The 18,899-nt window shown below is 42.2% G+C and overlaps 1 protein-coding gene across 1 annotated transcript in view; it reads right to left on the bottom strand.

Annotated features, from left to right (window-relative positions):
* The window catches only part of usp43b (ubiquitin specific peptidase 43b), a 74,059-nt gene extending 55,677 nt beyond the window's left edge, over nucleotides 1–18,382 (bottom strand). The window contains exons 1-2 of the mRNA XM_069701245.1: nucleotides 17,389–18,382; nucleotides 11,860–12,006 (exon numbers count right to left, since the gene is read on the bottom strand). Coding sequence (XP_069557346.1) covers nucleotides 11,860–12,006; nucleotides 17,389–18,015 — 774 coding nt within the window. The 5' untranslated portion in view covers nucleotides 18,016–18,382. The remainder of the gene's footprint in view (nucleotides 1–11,859; nucleotides 12,007–17,388) is intronic.
* Nucleotides 18,383–18,899: the final 517 nt, after the last annotated feature.

The raw sequence follows: 18,899 nt of genomic DNA, 5'->3' as shown, positions 1-18,899 counted from the left end.
AGACTGGAAATGGGGTAAACAGCTCAAGTGGTTGTCTGAAGGGGACAAAAGCTGCATTTCTAAAGTTTGCTTATCAAGACGTTTTATCTCATTAGTTTGATTTGTATAAAATCCAAAGATGTCACGTTATGGTTATGTGCCAAGTAGCGAGACACACGAAAACTACCTACATGACGAAGACAAATTTATGAAACTAATTGCAAACTATCGTTTAACGTCACAATATCCTGCTTTAATTAGTATGACCTTTTTCAGTAAAAACATGCAAATGAATTTGAAGTGTTGACACCAACTTTCATGGCTGATGTTACCAAAAGTTTAGTCCCCAGAAAAGTTGCCTTAAAACTTGGCAGTAGTTGGGACATATCCAGCTCTGGAAAAAAATTAAGAGAGCACTCCAAAGTTTTCTTAAATCAGCATCTCTACATGTATGGCAGCCATTCCATTTCTGTGTCTGTTGAATTCCAATACAGGCACACCTGATTCTACTTAATGAGGTACTGATTAGGTGATCACCTGAACCAAATCTTATTTAATGAAGAAAAGTATAAAAAACAGTGCTGTGGTCATCACTATCCTCTTGCAATAGGACCAGCTGGATGGCAGAAACAGTGCTAGTAGTACCTCAAAAGTAATTGGAATAAAAAAATTTTTTAAAATGACTATTGACCATGCCAAAAGAGTTAAAAAGAAAAGTTTTGAGTGAGGAAAAGAAGGGTTTAATTCTGGTTTTACTGGCAGTGGGATACAGTGAGCATCAGGTTGCTTCCATCCTTCAAATTTCAAAGAAGGCAGTTTATAAGAACAAGGTCAAGCAGCAGACATTAGGGACAACAAAGCTACAGACCGGCAGAGGACAAAAACGACTCTCCACTCACCGGGATGACCGCCAACTCATTCGAATGTCACTCAACAATCGTAGGACGACATCAAGTGACCTCCAAAAAGAATGGCAAACGGCAGCTGGGGTGAAGTGCACGGCGAGGACGGTTAGAAACAGGCTCCTAGGGGCGGCTGAAGTCGTGCAAAGCTAGAAAAAAAGCCCTTCATCAATGAGAAGCAAAGAAGAGCCGGGCTGAGGTTTGCAAAAGACCATAAGAATTGGCTCATAGAGGACTGGAGGAAGGTCATCTTCTCTGATGAGTCCAATTTTCAGCTTTGTCCAACACCTGGTCATCTAATGATTAGACGGAGACCTGGAGAAGCCTACAAGCCACAGTGTCTCGCGCATACTGTGAAATTTGGTGGAGGCCCGGTGATGATCTGGGGGTGCTACAGCAAGGCTGGAATCGGGTAGATTTGTCTTTGTGAAGGACGCATGAATCATGCCAAGTACAAAATTGTCCTGGAAGAAAACTTGCTTCCTTCTGCTCTGACAATGTTCCCCAACTCTGAGGAGGGTTTTTTCCAGCAGGACAATGCTCCATGCCACACAGCCAGGTCAGTGAAGGTGTGGATGAAGGACCATCAGATCAGGACCCTGTCATGGCCAGCTCAATCTCCAGACCTGAATCCCATTGAAAACCTCTGGAATGTGATCAAGAGGAAGAAGATGGATGGTCACAAGCCTTCAAACAAAGCCGAGTTGCTTGAATTTTTGCACCAGGAATAACAAGGTCAGGAGAGCATTCCAAGACGCATGAAAGCTGTGATTGTAAATCAAGGTTATTCCACCAAATATTGAATTCTGAACTCTTCCCAAGTTAAAACATTAGTATTGTGTTGTTTAAAATGAACTTGTTTTCTTTGCATTATTTGAGATCTGAAAACACTTTCATCTTTTTTGTTGTCATTTACTACAAATAAATGTTCTAAATGACAATATTTTTATTTGAAATTTGGGAGAAATGTTGTCAGTAGTTTATAGAATAAAACACAAATTTTAATTTTACTCAAACACATACCAATAAATAGTAAAACCAGAGAAACTGATCATTTTGAAGTGGTCTCTTAATTTTTTTCAGAGCTCTATAGCTAAGGAAACAAAAACTGCTGCATCCTATTAAGACAAATTTAAAGTGAGGTACATTGTTTAGGTCTCCACTTGTATCTAAGTATCAATCTGTAGTTAAAACATAAAGTTATTTCACACATATCTTAATCAGTTCCACATAGAGAAGTTTAGAGAAAAAGCAGGACCGGTGTATCCTTAGTGATGAGGGTTTATGTGTTCATGTGAATAACTCTGCAGGACAACAGATAATACAAAACAGTCAAAAATGTTCCTTCTAAATATGAGCAACAATCCTGCCAGTGGATCAATACGATAGCACATTACACTCTTGTTTCAGTGGAGAACCGGTATATCAAAAGATAAAACAAGCATCTGAGCCCAGTAGGTCCAGTGGAGCCAATCATTGGCTCACTGATGCAATCTTTATCTGTCTCTCGAGTACATTCCTCCTCTAAAATACAAAGAGGGCATAAAACACAGATTTTTTAAAACTCCAGAAAACTAAGGACAAACTTTGTTGGTGAATTGAATTCTTAAGATGATTTATTCCACCTTTAAGATGGCAGCAGGAGAGGCTGAGGGAGAGATGAATTGTAATGAAGGCAGGTCGACCTCCTGAGCTGATGAGTTTTATTATCTCCCTCCTGCTTCTGCGGCTGATGATTGCGGTGACACACAGGAGCCTGGTGCTGTTTTAATGCCCCCCACAAATAACAATGCATGTTTTTATACGGCATTAGTGCTGATGAGAATATTGTAGTAAGACAATGTAACTATCATGATTGAAGCTCCATCTTTAAACTGGTATTTGTTGGCGAGGCCAGATAATAATTATTGCTGAAAAAAAAACAAAAAAACATTAATCTTTACAGGCAGATTCAAATGAACTCACGATAACACATTAAAACTGGACTTGGCGTGACAGGCACGCCTCCCTGTTTAAATTATTTCTATCAACAACTGTTTAAATCATTCCAGTCAGTCTGGTTTCAGCCAATTGAATTGACACACTCTCTTGAAAGCCTCCACTCAGCAAATCTGAATCATTTAAATTGTTGGGGTTGGTGCTGGATGCCAATCAGACCCAGCAGGGTTGTGAATAATTTGTTTGCCAGTGCATTTCTTTATATTAAATAAAGAATCAGTCTGTTCATTTAACTAACTCTCTACAAAATAAGATAAAGAACTTTTTATTCTGTCTGGGGCACCGTACGTTTGAAGAATAATCAAGGAGGGTGCAAAGAATGACTTTTAAAGCTTTGTGTGCTGCTGATTTAAACTTTTAACTTGTGATTATTTGACTTTCAGAGTAATTAGACCCTAATGTAGCCTCTGAGAGAACTCAAATATCAAACAAAAGTAAATGTTAACCATGTTTCCTTTTGGTTAAAACTCTCCACAACGTAATGAGAAAAGGTCTTTTCTGTGCTGGGCTTCCTGCAGAGCATGAGTGCGGTTTATAGCCATGTCCTTGAACCCTTATTCAAACCACTGATGATGTATTATGTGTTTTGGCGCTTAACTGTGTCTTTGGCACAGTGAGCAATCCCAAGCCTACAAAACAAGCTAATTTTTTTTGTTTTCGTCAGTGTCAGAAATCACTCCCTTATTCACTACTTCACTACACCCTATATAACAGACCTATTCAACAAGCGGCTCGCGGGCTGGATATGGCCGTTGTGAAATTTGTCTGCAAGAGGTGACCTGGCTTGTGTGTGATATGATAAATAAAACTCAGATATAAATCTCTGAGCTACTTTAAGACATAAGCAAGTGAGAGAAACAATCTGTGTGGGTAACCTTGGTGACAGGATAGCGTGGCGGGATCAGGGACCCCCCGCCCCCCCATATGTGTGTGTGTTAGCGACAGCACATGCTGGGATTAACTGCAACGGAACTACACCTGCTCCACACCTGCCCATTAGAAACTCCCCTCAATCTTGAATATGTCTCTCTCAAAGCAAAAGAGACATAAAGTTGATTGTGAAAATTGTCAATTCCAGAGCAAATGGACTGACGGGTATTTATTTGCTCTGCCGGCAGCAACAACTAATACACTGCATGATGAGACAACATAAAAGGGTTAAGTTAAATCATGGCTTGTTTTCTGCCAGTTCTCCTGTGGGCTCAGAGTAATGGTGAAGGAAAATACAGGGACTGCAAGCCTCTTTTCAAGTGTTTTTGATGGCATCACGAACAGCGCTGTTTATTGTTACCCTGATGAATACTGTTTTACTATATTAATCTCGTTTGCTACATTTGTGGATATGGACCTGACAGTAAATTACCTTTTACCTCCCTGTTGTTTTAGATGGAACTTTTTGCATTTCTTAATCAAAGCCTTGAAAACATAGCTTTCCAATTCTATTGTAAAGAATGGCTGCTGACAGAAATTTATATGATTAAACTGACAGATAAGGAATGCATGTGACCAGTTTATTTTGTGTCATAAGATACCTATTAACATTACACTTTAAGTGTTTTTGGAAGCCATTAATTCACAAAATTATGAATTAAGTATTGCACATGCTATGATGGACATGTCTTTTTTTCCACTGCTTGAGGGCAGTATAGGGCGGCTAGTATACACAATCATAATTCATAAATAAAATGATAGTAAATGTAAAGCACTATGTGGTAAATAACAAGTGATTTTTGACGTAGCCATTAAGTTCATTTTAGACTAATATTCACACCCAGATATTCACCTCAGCATCTGTGGGGGGGCTTAAGGCTTAAGCCAATCAAGACTGCTCTGGGTCGAAGGTGAGTGAGGACCTCAAGCACAGAGTGGTCATATTCGCACCCTGCCCTCCAAGCTGCTTTTCCAGCTGGCTGGCTCAGAGCCACAGGAAGCCATTTCAGCTTGGAAGGGCAGGCAGAATCAAAGACAGAGTGCAGAGGAAACACACACACACACACACACACACACACACACACACACACACACACACACACACACACACACACACACACACACACGCACACAGCAGAAAACACACAAGAGTCACAACTGAACCATTCGCATCCCGCCCTGACAGTAGTGGAGAGCAGCACTGACCACACACAGGCAACCGCTCTGCTCAGCTGTGGGTTCCGAGGTGCACTTGTAGACATGTACAGATGGAATAATTGAAAAGAAACCAAATTTGAAAGTTTGGTACCACGTCTGGGTCACTGTCTGGATGTGCGTCTAATTTCAGGACACAAGCCACCCACATAGCTCAATTAAAATCTCCGGGAAGAAAAGGAGAGCACAACTACGAAACAAAGGAGCGCCACATGGTGATTGTTGCGCTGTTGATGTGTAGGAGGATGAGGTCCAGCCTTGTCAACCGCCATCAACACATTTTCAGTCAGCATCACTTGACAACATACTGAACGATGCAGAGACTTAGACTTAGTCGGTTTTCACTTACAGACACAGATCATCTCCGTAACATTGTCCCTGACATAATTTATTGAGATTTTAACTTAATCAATTATTGGTTAATATCTATGAATATATCAAGTAAAAACTCAAATAAGTGAGGTGTGATGTAAAATATTTGTTGTGCATTCTTTCTGACCGCCTGTAAAGGCTGCACACACACAGACATACCGCTGCACTGCCCAGCCTTAAAAATAATAATTGTTCCCCACTGTGCTCCTTTGGCAGTGCTGCATGGTGGCCTGCTCCTCTCAGAGTTAGTTAAAGGGCTGGGCAATGTGGACAATAACAAAGATCATATTACTTTTCACCAGGTACATCGATACTGATAGTGTGACGGTATTTATACGATGAAAATTTAGAGAAATAATCATCAATAATGTGCATAAAATGACTAAGTTGGCAAAGGCAAATAATATAACAGCTGGAACAGTCTGGTAACACTTTACTCTAATGGAGCCTATAAAACCAGGAAAAGACAACAATTATGCAGTATCATGAAATTTTAATAAACAAAATCTGAAACATTATCTAGTCTCATATCATTATATCGATATAATATCGATATAGTTGAGTTGGTTGCACAGTGAAAATTCCACCCAGTTGTTATCTGGCAGGGCTCCGGGGTATTTATCTGTCCAGATGTTCATGCTAATGCCACATCACCAGCTTGAACACAACAAGCTAACAACTGCTCATTCACTGCAGGCCAGAAGCTGCCAGTCTGATAGCGGAAAGCATCTCTGCAGTTATGTTGCTAATGTTAGAGACAAGCAGTACTTTCCAAATTCACAAAAACATGATGTCATAAACTTTCGAAGCAACATCCCGCTTCAATGGGTGCAAATCCAATTGATTAAAAGGTGGAAGCCAAATGTTTAGGGATGTACCCATCGTGAAGTCAGCCATTGGTTTGTGAAGTGACATTTGGAAGCCTCAAGTCTGGCATTTTGGTGGTGACCATCTTGTGAACATATTAGGACAAATAGGAGGGGAGTGAGGGATGGATCTGACCCAGAACCTGAGGACACTATGTCCCGCTCACCTATAACAGAAAACTGACCGGAAACCAAACCAGACACACACTCCAAACATAGCTCTCTATAAAGTCTAATATCATTAATTAGTTAATTATGCAAAAAAATTCAGAGGGACCACAAGAACACTCATAAAAAGGAGTGGATTTAGCTCATGACACAGTAATGACTTGAGGAGAAAAATGTATTAATTTTCATGAGAGTATCTCATGAGAGAAGTTGAGGCTTTTTGAATAGGAGCCAGAGGTTTTTTGGAGGCAGAGGTTTTTTTGGAGCCAGCCCCTAGTGGCACTCAATGGTATTGCACTTTTAGGCACTTATGCATTGTCTTCACTTTTCAAACCTATAGGCTATATACATTTTTATATATAGTCTATGAGCTGGACTAATGCTAGTTACAGTGAATAAGCAGCACTCATCCTGATCGAGTAACTTATTTCATTTTAACTGGATAACAGCTGTTTTTGTTTACACTAGAAAAATGGGCGAGTAAACATTCCTCCACTTAAGAAGGAAAGTTGTTGAGCAATACAATTATATTTTAAACTTGCCTGGTATTTGGTTGAATAACAACAGAGGGGATTTGGAGCACCGCAATTTAAAATAAAGCAATTTATCTGTTTACCTTTGAGCTCAAATATACTTGGGATTTTGCACTTTTGCAAGACTTTTTGTTGCATCATTTTTTTAAATAATGAATCAGCTGTTGGCCTGCCCAATAATAGATCAGGAAAACTTTTTGAAACATCTTTCCACCTACTGTCTTGGTGCTATTATTACGACTTTTTAAAGTATATCCTCTTAATTGTGTGGACAGCAAACCCCAGACAAAACCACTCGCATGCATTTCCCTGTTGTGATGATGAGAAATCAAATGCAGTCTGGCCTTTGTACAAAACCACTGCCTTTACTTGACCAGTCACTTTTTGTAAACGGCTCCGTTTTACCTCGGCACTTTTCGTCAAGTAGAATCAAAGCAATTTCTCTCTTCATATCCTCCCCCTTCCCCGTCTCTTTGACTGTCACTGCTGCTTACCGTTCCACCGCCCGTTGCCTCACTGTTGCAGGGAACTCAGCCTCACCTCTCCTTCACTGTGCTCCCTGGCTGCACAACAAGTGTCTCTTTCTTCCTGCCACTTACAAAGCCACATTCATAAAGCAGAGAGAGAGAGAGAGAGAGAGACACTCACACAGAGCGGGAGAGAGAGAGATTCACACTTGCGCTCTGTTTCCTCAGTGATAAACGATCAACAAACCAGGAAAGAATGTGTGGTGCATGAGTCAAAGCCATGGGGAGTCAACGGTAAATGTTAAATTGTGTGTAGTGTACTGATTGTGTATGTGTGTGTGTGTATGTGTGTGCAGGATGTTGCCCTCTGTTACACATACATAATACTATGGCTCCAACTACAAACCAGTCTGACACTCAGTGGCTTGCAGAGACAAAATCAACTCTCCTGAGTTGATTTTGATGAGTTGATTGTAGACAGGGAGGGATATCGGGGGAGTGCCCCCTACTCTCACTTCTTCTTTAGGCCCTGGCTCTCCTGTGCAAAATGATAACTAACAACATATGCCTAAAATCAATTAGCATAGACCCACAGGCTCGTGAACCAGCAGCAGGAGAGGACAGAGCTTGCCGACTCCTTTGCCGCCAGTGGGAACGTGCATGGACTGGTAAACTGGCTGCGACCCTGGATGACTGTCTGCCAGCCAGCCAACACCACCAGAGCTCCAGCAGGCTGGCTGTGGAGGAGATTAAGACTGTGGTGACCAAACAAACAAACAAAAACATCACAGGCTGAAGATGATCCTGAATGGTGCTTAAAAGTTTTAGAGGAATGCAATTTAGGCTCTTCTCTTGCAGCGGGCACTCTCAGCCCCTCACAAAGCTCCTTTGTAGGATGGAGATATCAGACTGCATACCGTGGCTTTATTGTACATTCCTGCAGTATGTATGAGCTACAAAGGGACAAGGCAGAAGAATGCAAAGAGTGTGGACCGTGATTCACGGGCGGACAGAATTACTGGAATTATTTCTCTCACATTGGTGACGCTGAGTGTGTTACCACATGTTTCCTCACCGATAAAACTGAAACCCATAACAACCTTGATGTCCGCAGACAGCCCACACTGGCTGATAGCAGTGGGCCTGGACAAACATAAGACACAACTGTCACAGTAGATTTTCTGCACTGGACAGAGGCCATACTGTTGCTCTCTCTCTCTCTCTCTCTCTCTCTCTCTCTCTCTCTCTCTCTCTCTCAGTGCTAAGAATATCTATTCATATGCAGTGTGTTTTATTATTGCAGCATATTCTTCAGAAATAAACCCGAACGCAACAAGTCAATGTTTTTATAGACCCATTAAATGTCACAAAAACCGACAAGAGTGGACCAATCACACACTGTACATGGAGACCAAAACCAGATGTACCTTCAGCAGCTGAAGAGCTCTGTTGGCTGTATAAAAGGTACATGTTGTGTCAGCGTGCCCTCGACTGGTCAAAGCTCATTCGGACTCTCGTTTTAACGGTTTCTGTCTGCGATCTCATCGTTTTGATTAAAACCCAAAGCTTGGTACCACGGATGATGCTCGGGACAAAGACCGACCATTAATTGAGAGCTTTACTTTATAAATTACTGCAGTCAATGCATGTCACCAGCTGCCAATCTTACAATCTGCTTCCCTTTTCACTCGAGGCTGCTCATCATGCCCACAGCTATAAACTGCTCTAGTGCGCATCACAGACGAACGATGCCAAAAGGACGGCGTCACAGGCAAACAGCAGGGGTAGCCGACCACTTGTATGTCACCAAACACTCATCCGCAGCAATGCTAGCAGCTCAGTGAGCCTGCACGACGGGCAATTAAAAAGTGCAGAGACTGTTCCTCTTGCACACGAATGGACACCAGAGTGTGTGTGTGTGTGTGTGTGTGTGGGGGGGGGGGGGGGGGCAAAACATCACTGGTCGAGACCGAAAAAAAGGGGCATCAGGCCAGGGGCACAACCAGGTGGCTTTTCTTTGTCTTGTTTTCCCCCAGGGACAGACTGTCAACGCTGAGCTCTACTGTGATCTTTTGAGGCATCTAAGGGGGAAAGATTCAGTGCAAACGACCTGAGCTGTGGTGCAATGGCACTTTGGTTCTTCAACATAACAACAGAGCCGTTTCCCGGCTGCAACAACACAAACATTACTCTCCACCACCCCTACTAGATGTGGCTCCTTGCGAATTCTTTCTGTTCCCCAAAAGTTTGACACAAAATTCAATGGGCACTCTGTGCTCAAGTTCCAGATCCATGTTCAAATGACAAATGCGCATGTACCAGTGCTCACAAAAACACGTGTAACACAGAAGACGGCACAAAACAGCGTTTCACAGGAGATGTAACAGACCTGTGCCTGATGAAATCCACAGGTTAGGGTATTGGACATCCAAATGTGTGTTGCACTCAGTAAGGCAAATCAAGTCAGCCGCAACATCAGCCTCATGGAAAAATGAAGAAACAACAATGGCAAGAAGGACCTTCACATGTTCTTGAAATGTAAAACTTGTCTATATTTTGTGAAGAGCACTAAATCTTAACTGAAGGAATACCAGAGTAAACCCTCTGTTCTTTCAATCAAACGATGTTAACACGGATCCACGGTTTAAGTCAACAGGCTTGTGTCCTCCACACCTCCCCGGCTCCTCTGGCTGTTAACAAGGTGTGGCGCCATTTTTCCTGGGGGTGCTGCAGGCTCATGACAGACCTTATCAGCGGCTCTTCAGTCCCAGCCTCCTGTCAGGTCGCCTACACACCCAAGTGCACTCAAAAGATACAGTCCAGACCAGCTCAGCTGACAAGGGAAGGTAAACTTAAGTGCGTGACACCAGAAAAGTCAGTTTGAAGGGTTGAAATATATGAAACTTTGGGACTTGAAATAATTTGACTTTCATAGTTCACACACGGGAGATAAAGGTGAACTGATGTCCATATTCTTACCGTTACACCACACAGATATCGTAATTTGTCTCTGCAGACAGGAGAAACGCTACAGTTCAGCCAGAGGGAAGGCATTGGGGAGGATTCTACAGACTAGCCAACATTTTCAGTTTGACCTTGGCCTTATAATCATATGGTGTTGGTGCCAAAAACAATGCCTCATCTCCCTGCTAATTAAGAACAGTAGATATTACAACACCAGCCTGCATGTCAATCGTACAAACTTCATACAGGAAGACAAGTTGATTCTCATACTCCAGTGGCTATACATTAAATAGTTTGAGACTTCCTGATCTCAAATATATCACAATCCAACATAATGATGAAACTACAGAGTAAATCATCGCCTTGGGATACAAAGGGCACTACGTTTTTGTAAGTTTATTTATAGGCACGCCTCATAAATTAGTTATCACCCTGATAAAAAAAAGAAAAAAAAAGAGGGATGTCTATTTCAAAAGTAAAAACATGTTTTTAATAATACATGAAAATCATGCTTTAATGGCTCACAGCAGAGCAGTTCAAAGTTCTGTTTGAGAAGTATCAGGATGCCCCGTGCCTGCAGGCGTACCTCCAGGAGGAGACACGGTGAGAGAAAAATCAAACACCGAATCGCAATACTTGCATTCTCCTTGTTCACAGGCAACGCATTAGACACAGAGTGAGGTTGCACACCACACACTGCCACACCGGCTTTGGTGGTACTAAATCTGCTCTGCACAGCTGATTTTAAGACCTCTGAAGAGCGAACTATGACGACGCTGTCTGTGGAGTTATCGAAACATCGCTGGACAGCCTTATCAGTGAGGTTAGACTTGGTGAAAAAGACAAACACAAGATATGAACCACTGGGGGGGAAAACTCATTTGCAACCATGAACTTTACATGCTGGATGTTGGATCTCTCATTAGCTACACTGCTGCATGCGATAAATACCCCATCGAGAACAGAGTCTCTGTTAAACAGCGGTAAACACACACATCTGTTTAGAATTAATAGACGAGTTTTAAGTGAATTAACATTCACAAAAGGATGATCTCTGAGGTTTCATGTAATCACATGAACTAATAATAACTTCACTATACATCAAGCCACAGGAGTTCATCATGTATTATGTATTAGACCATGTATTTAATCGTAATGAGTCATGTATTAGTTACGCAACAATTAAGCATGCAGTATGATCTATGATTTATTTTGAAATATTACGGGTTCCCTGGTCGTCCACTGGTTAACAAAACATCACAACATCCAAGGTCCAACTCACACACACTTGTGGCATTTCAAATCTCTTTATTTATCTCCACTGCAGCCATGAAATGAAGGGAAAAGTGCCTAAAAAATAAAGAAGTAAGGAGGATAGAAGTTTTTCCTGGTTAATATCACACGGAGCTTCTTTTACTGAGCAGCAGAATGCTGACTGCTGCCACCTGGCCTGCTCGATTATTACCTTTCCAGAAGCTTTGGTCTTGTTGTTGTTGTTGTGGGAGGCCAGAATGACGTCTTCATGGACGCGATCCAGGAGCCACAAGAGGAATTCCAGGGCGTCATGCTGGGAATTACCACGAAACTGCGATCCGTACTTGGACACTATAGTCTGGAGAAGAAACAGGATGAAAAGTGTGAATTTTATTACAGCAACATTATGATTACAGGTTTGGTTGATCTGTGTGTACTGAATGAGCAAGGAATCTGTTTGTGCTTTAACAGTGCTCATGTTCTGATGAAGCCACTTCACTGAGAAACCTTTTGAAAACTTGAATATATCTGTCATAGCCACAGGATCCCATGTTTAATTTTACTGCAGTGGTCCTTTCATTGACTTTTATCATTTGATAGTCAGTAGAAGTAAAAGCTGTAGTCGGTATGTGGAAAAGTCAAACCTTTCTACAGCTTTTTCTCATTCAAAACATGAATCTTAAGCACTGTTTGTTTACTGGTTTTGACAAGTCGGGTGTGTTTGATGGTACAACTCGGGCTCCTGAACGGGCAGCTTTTCTCTGTCCTTCTCCACAGAACGCTGATCAGAGGAATCCTAGAATTGCAAATTTGCACTAACGCTCTTCACGCTCCACTCGTCTCCGCCTGGCCCACGCTCTGACTGAAGCAGAGCCATTTCAGATTTTGGATTTGCAAAATCTGCCTTTGTCTGACACTTGCAATAAACATGCTTGTTAATAAAACGTTACAAAAGTACTCTCTTCTCCACTTTTTGCCCTGAGAGAAAAATATATTGAAGATTTTGAATATCAAACAAGAGGTGTGAATAACATTTTGCGTCAAAGTAAACTGAAGACTACTTTAGGTCTCACACAGTGCGATGTGACTGCACATGTGAATGGCACCCAACTCAATTAGACAAGGAATTAGCTTCATGAACTGCAGCTGGCAGCCTGAAGAAGCAGAGGCAGTGATGAGAGATTATAGCAGAGAGAGCAACAGACTGTAATCACTAATATGTGATATGCGTCTTATAGCTATTACAGTCTAATGTGATGTCTGATAATGAAGCTTGAGGCTTTGAATCGAGAGCCGGTAGTCCAATTCTCAAAAAGACGGGAGAAGATACAGAATTAACACACAGCCAAGGCAGCACTGAAGCGTCCTTGAGCAAAGCATGTAACTGGATATTGCTTCAGTGCACAGTATAAGGGCAGACCTGAAAGGAATACACTCAAGTCAACTTTTCCTTTAAAACATTTACCATAATTGGACTAATCCGATGTGAAGCCAGAACTGCATCTTTAAAGTGGTTACTAAGACGTAGGCAGAACAAAAAGTGAACATAAAAAGTGATGAGTGTTTTCATCATAGTGGATCCTCACAGTCAGTAGTGCTACTTGTTGAATTACCAGAAGTTGTTGCTGTCTCTCAAGGTTGTCTAACCATCGTTCCTTCATTTCCAGGTTTACATAGAATAGTCAGTCATGTTTACATCTCCATCACTTTCATTTTTTAAGTCAACAATATCATGCTATTTTTTAATTTGTTCTGTATTACTCAGTGTGATTGTCTGGTTTCAGTCACAACAGGTTCCTGCCAATATTTCAAAAATAAAAACCTTGTTAAGAAATGAAGGGATTCTGTCTCTGAAACATTCAAGCTTTTAATTTGAAATGGATTCAAGGAGTGTTCAGAATGTATTGCCACATAATGCAGTAACTTTAACAGGGCAAACAGTAGTGGATCAAAACGAGGCTTCAAGCTGACATTGTGAATCAATCAATACACCTTTAATGTCAATATGACAACTTTGACCATTATGTTTGTTTTTATTAAAGGACGTATATTTCAGAGATGATTGGATCTTCAAGCACTTAAAAAAATGTTGTCCCGGGTTTCTGAATGCAATCTCAGGATCACTTAAAAGGTATTTCTTTGAATTTAATACAAACCTTCACCGAGTCTCAAGGATGAACTCATTTGATTTTGGGGAACGCATTTTCTCAGGAACCCCCTTTCAAATTTGGTTCAAACATTCACTTGGACTCAAGTCCCATTCTTCATCTCATTCTCAAGGGCCATATATCGCATTTGGTTGGACACTGAGTTGGTGACACTCATCTTGAATGTCTACCTTGAAACTGTGGTGATCATATAGCTATGCTGTGCTGTTGGGTTGGAGATGTGAGTGATGCAACCACATTTAATAATCTGTAGCTTCATTTCAGCAACATCTATATTGGAAGCGTTGTCTAATGCAGTAACATGATCACTGTATCACACCTCACAGGACAACAAAAGTTTCTAAATTAGATGATGCTATCTGGCACATCTCTTGAAACATTCAGGCTTGTTTTGAAGAGGTGCTTTGATAATAACTATGAACCATGACCTGTTCTAACCTAAGGCTGCAGTGCAGCTAGTCATTGCAGCAAGGCAATAACAGTAATTACCATCCGCCGTTTAAAGGTGGCAATTGTCTCAGTGATATAATTGAGGTTGTGGGAAAAGCCATGTGTTTTTCTTATTGCCGACTGAGGCATAATGGTCAATGGCTACTGGTAATGTGTATGTGTAACCATCTAACTGAAGAAAACATTATAAAATCAGCATTTAGCTAATACTAAATATTTCAACCATTTACCAATTAATGGAAAACTATTTCATCCGTTTAATTTATCTGTATATTTCACCTGTTCAGCTTTTACTTTCCCTTTGGCTAACTAATTAAAGATTTAAACAGCTTATTTATAACTAGGAGTTTACTATGTGCCCTGGTTATGAATTAGTGATTTGAATCATTTGTTATCAAATTTTTGGTGTTTATATGCCTCGTCCCACTTACTGACTAGTTTCCATGCACTCTCAGTCGTACCACTTGTGTACAGCTGTGGAAATACATGGAGATATTATATTTCCATATATTTCAACAGCTATATTTAATGAAAAAATGTGAAATAAATGTTTTTATTTCGAATTGGCTGAGGTACACCACAAACTTCGCACGTATCCTTTGACTACTGCAGAGTACCCCAGTTTGGAAGTTACGACTGCACGCTTTGAGAGCAACATAGATAACTGTTAAAAATCAACATGGAGATGGCAAACAATAACTTGTACCTGTGAGTAAGACCCACTGTCACCACAAAATGCGCTTCCTAATGAGCCTATCACTACAAGCTGCAGGGAGGATGACATTCCTGTCCAGTCATCAGTCCTGCTCGCCCTCACTCCCTTCTTTCTCAGGCCTCTCATGTTATGGAAACCAATAAATGGGCTGTTGAGTAACTGTTTGAGTTTCAGGCCTCATCCCTGTCCAGGCCCCTCTGTGCAAACACACCACCCTGCCAGGGGAGGGGTTCACGAAACCGTCCAGATGAAAAAGCTCACATCTGCTCCCAGGTTGAAGCAACTGGAACGTCAGAGACACATCTGTGAGAGTCGACTCATTGGCAATGTTACATATCATAAAGCAGCGCAGTGGTCATTTATCTTTAGGCAAGATTTATAAAAGTGACCTTCCTGCTTCCACCTGTATTGTCCCACATGCCAGGTGGTACTTGAATGTGGCAGCGAGCTAGGTATTCAGCATGATTTTGTTGTTTTGTTTTCTTCCCATGCGTGTGACTCAATGCAGCCAACTGACCTATGAAGAGGCCACTGCTGATTCATTACCACTGAAGATAATTTTGATCAAACAATGATGATGATACATATACACAAACAGCATTATTAATTTAGAATATGAAACGGCACTTTGCGCATTCTGTTAAAAGGGCAATTGTCAAAAAAAAAAGAAAAAAAGATCCCTTTCAGCACCTGCCTTTGTATCATTTCTTATCAAAATTCATGTGACGTGAAGGTGGGTGCTATAGATGTTCCTTTTAATCCCCCTTGCTTTAGCCGAACCTTCCCAATGCCTTTCAGAGGCCTGCAGAGACCGAGAATCAATTTCAAAAACCAGCAGATTAATAGAGGCATTTAAATACAGGCCCATCCTTTGTTTTGTTTTTTTGGAATAGTTTATAAGTGGTTTGTGCTGTCTGGAGTTCCCGCAACTAGAAGCTAATTTGGCCTCTCAGACACAAGCCTCAGAGCTCTCTGATCATTTCATAATGCTTCTCTCCAGGCAGCTGTGGTATTACTCAACAAGCAATTTCAGAAGGCCTCGGCTGCACGAACTGTGGACCTCCTGCAGTCAGACACCACAGCCAAGCAGTACAGCAGCACGGTGTGTGGGTGTGTGTGCATGCCTCCAAATGTGCGCACTTTAACGCAGGAAACATGTTACATCCTAAAAAAGGATTTTTGTTTTGTGTTTTTTCTTTTTAATCTGTCTTTTAATCTTGGCGAGATGTTTCAATGATGCTCCCCCTTTGAGTGATGTGCTGCAAATGTGGGCTATCAGAGTGCCATGAGATAAGAGGGAAATGAAAGTGTGCAAGTGAAGATGTATTAGCAGTATGAATTCTGGTTGACAGCAGGGTGTTTCAGAGAGGGTGACAGATGGGACAGCACCAGAGGAAATTTAAAGGAAAAAAACATAATTTGTTCAAATTAATTCTCTATCAGTGACTATCAACACTGCATTTGCTCCAAAACAGGTGAGGTTTTAGCTTCCCTATAACACATTCAAGTGCGACAAAAAAAAAAAATCCTGTAAGTGTCTATGCTGCAGGGGTCAAGATATCCCAGTAGTCTTTCTTACAGAGTAATTAGCATTTCCAAGAATAGCTCCATTGTGAGTTTCTTTGTTCGCTGCTCCATATTATCTACTTCTCGCCCTGAACTACGGCTCACAGAAATCCAGAGCTAAGAGCTGCAGGCAGATAGAGTACAGTTGCATCCCTCCCTCCCTTCCTCCTCCTCCTCCTCCTCCTCCATCTTCAGCATGGGCAGAGGAGGAAAAGCCTGGGGGTCTCTTGATAGTGCTCTGTCACAGACCCTGATCCTCAGGGACAAACGAGTCTCAAGTGCCAACACGCTTTACTTGGATCACAAAACATCTAAGTGTACAGTCAAGCAGTCACCTGCTGTGCGAGCTACATGATTAAGTTCGTGACATGATGCCAGCTAAGTTTTTAGTGACACATATAAAAGGTCCTCTGTTGGGAAAAGCCCAGCGCGGCAGGGCATTCAGGCACTCACATTGCTGTTAACACTGAGGAGCAGCCTCATTATCACCTGGCAGGGAAAGACTTTAGCCAAGGGGCAATGCTTGTTATTGGGAGGCCAGTAGGTAACTATTGGCAATTAAAGTAAATGATGTAAGACTTGTGACACCCCTGTTTTACCTGAGCAGGTCAGGCATCACCTCAGAGTGGTGTTTATGACACAGTGTGTGAATAACATGATATTACTTCAGACTGCACTTCCAGCAGCTACTAATGCAATAGTCTATATTTAGTTGATGATAACACAGTGAGAGTGACCCTGGCTTTTTATTAGTACTTGTCCTCCCTGTACCTTCCATTGCAGCACTCCCCTGCGCCCCTAAGGCTGTTATGTTTTGGCTGATGTGTTGCACTTTGGGTACCTTGAAGTCCACGGACAGCTGCGGGGTGTACTCCAGAGTCCACAGAGCCCTGACAAGGGATGCCAACTGCTCCGTGACTTCTCCCTTGGCGAGCCGCGTCTCGTCTCCCTTCACCACCCCGTTCATCCTGGTCTCACTCAGGTCCATCTTGTACCGCTCCAACCCCAGGTACTCTGCGAGCAGGTCGGTGTTGCTCAGACACTGGACCACGGCGTTCATGAAGCAGGTGTTCCCGTGGTTTTTCAGCCCCAGCACACCTGGGATTTTGTCTCCGTACTGGAAAAGTAGTTTTTCTCTGCCGGTGCACAGAGACGAAGACGTGCTCGAAGTGTTTTTCGCCACGCGATCCCAAGGCACTTGTACATCCTCTTTGATAATTCCTGAGCCGGCGCTGAGGGTGCAGGGTGCGCCATTTCGAAACCCCCCATCGTCGTCCTCCGCGTCCTGCGCGTCAGCGTCTCCAAAGTGGGTGAAGGTGCCCAAAGTTTTGATGATTCTGTTCATAAAACTCCCCACAGACTTCAACGATTTCTTCCTGAAAAGCTTCCCGGATTTCGGCTTCTTCTCTTTGCGCTTCTCCTCCTTCGACGTCGGCATTTCCTCTTTGAATCTGCTCTGTTTCTCCATGACAGTGTCTCTACTCCCTCGCCGGTCTATTTGGAGACTGAGATGTGAGCAGATTTCGACGCCGGTGTGTCACTGGTTCTCCGCCGGTGTCTCTTGTCCGGATAGCAGAGGGCAGAGCGCACAGAGGTGTCACCATCGCGCAGCCAGGAGACACAACAGCACACTGTTATCCCGTCTCGCTCTGACAGAAAACCTACCTCATCCATCCCAACACTTACTGAAGGCGTTCATTATCACTCCGACGCCGCTGTCACGAGCGGCATCTCGTCATGACCAGCACAACACGAGCCGCTGCGCCGTCCAGTTGCAGCACTGAGCCCTCCCCTCCCATTGCGCCCAACTTCGCCAGAAAAAGACTGGTGATTGTGTGGCTGTCCCCTCCCACTCTCCAACTCATGGAGGAGATAACAGGTCCGAGTACAGCATGGAGTCAGTCGACGTAGAGATTTGATTCTTACTTTTCACCAGTAATGGAAGACACTTTAGTTCAGTAAGCCTATAACACTAGAGTACAAATACTCCATATACAAGTTTTTGATTTAAAGTCATCCACAAAAATAACTACAGCTTTATTATCAGCATGATATCAAAACTAATTGTGCAGATAAATGCCCCGTGCGACATTAGATTAATACTGACGCACAAATGCCTTTCACTGATGGAGTTTTATCTACTTTACACGCAGTTAGGTAGAAGAAAAAACTAAACTTAAAACTGAGAAGCTTATTTCCTTTTTGTGAAATATTTGACTTTTTCTTTAAATGAAACAATCTGAGATGTTTGGAGGCAGAAGTTTAGAGATTGGATAATCTAACAACTCGGACATCTTTAACATGTTCCCTCCTCCCCCCACCCATCACACCACAAGAGAATACCTCAGTGTC

Source organism: Brachyistius frenatus, unplaced genomic scaffold, assembly GCF_029030835.1.
Source record: "Brachyistius frenatus isolate BFR_SWC_R1_liver_20210118 unplaced genomic scaffold, ASM2903083v1 Contig_36, whole genome shotgun sequence".
Lineage (NCBI taxonomy): Eukaryota > Metazoa > Chordata > Actinopteri > Embiotocidae > Brachyistius > Brachyistius frenatus.
Note: the sequence above shows the minus strand (reverse complement) of the source record. Positions and strands in the feature narration are given on the sequence as shown.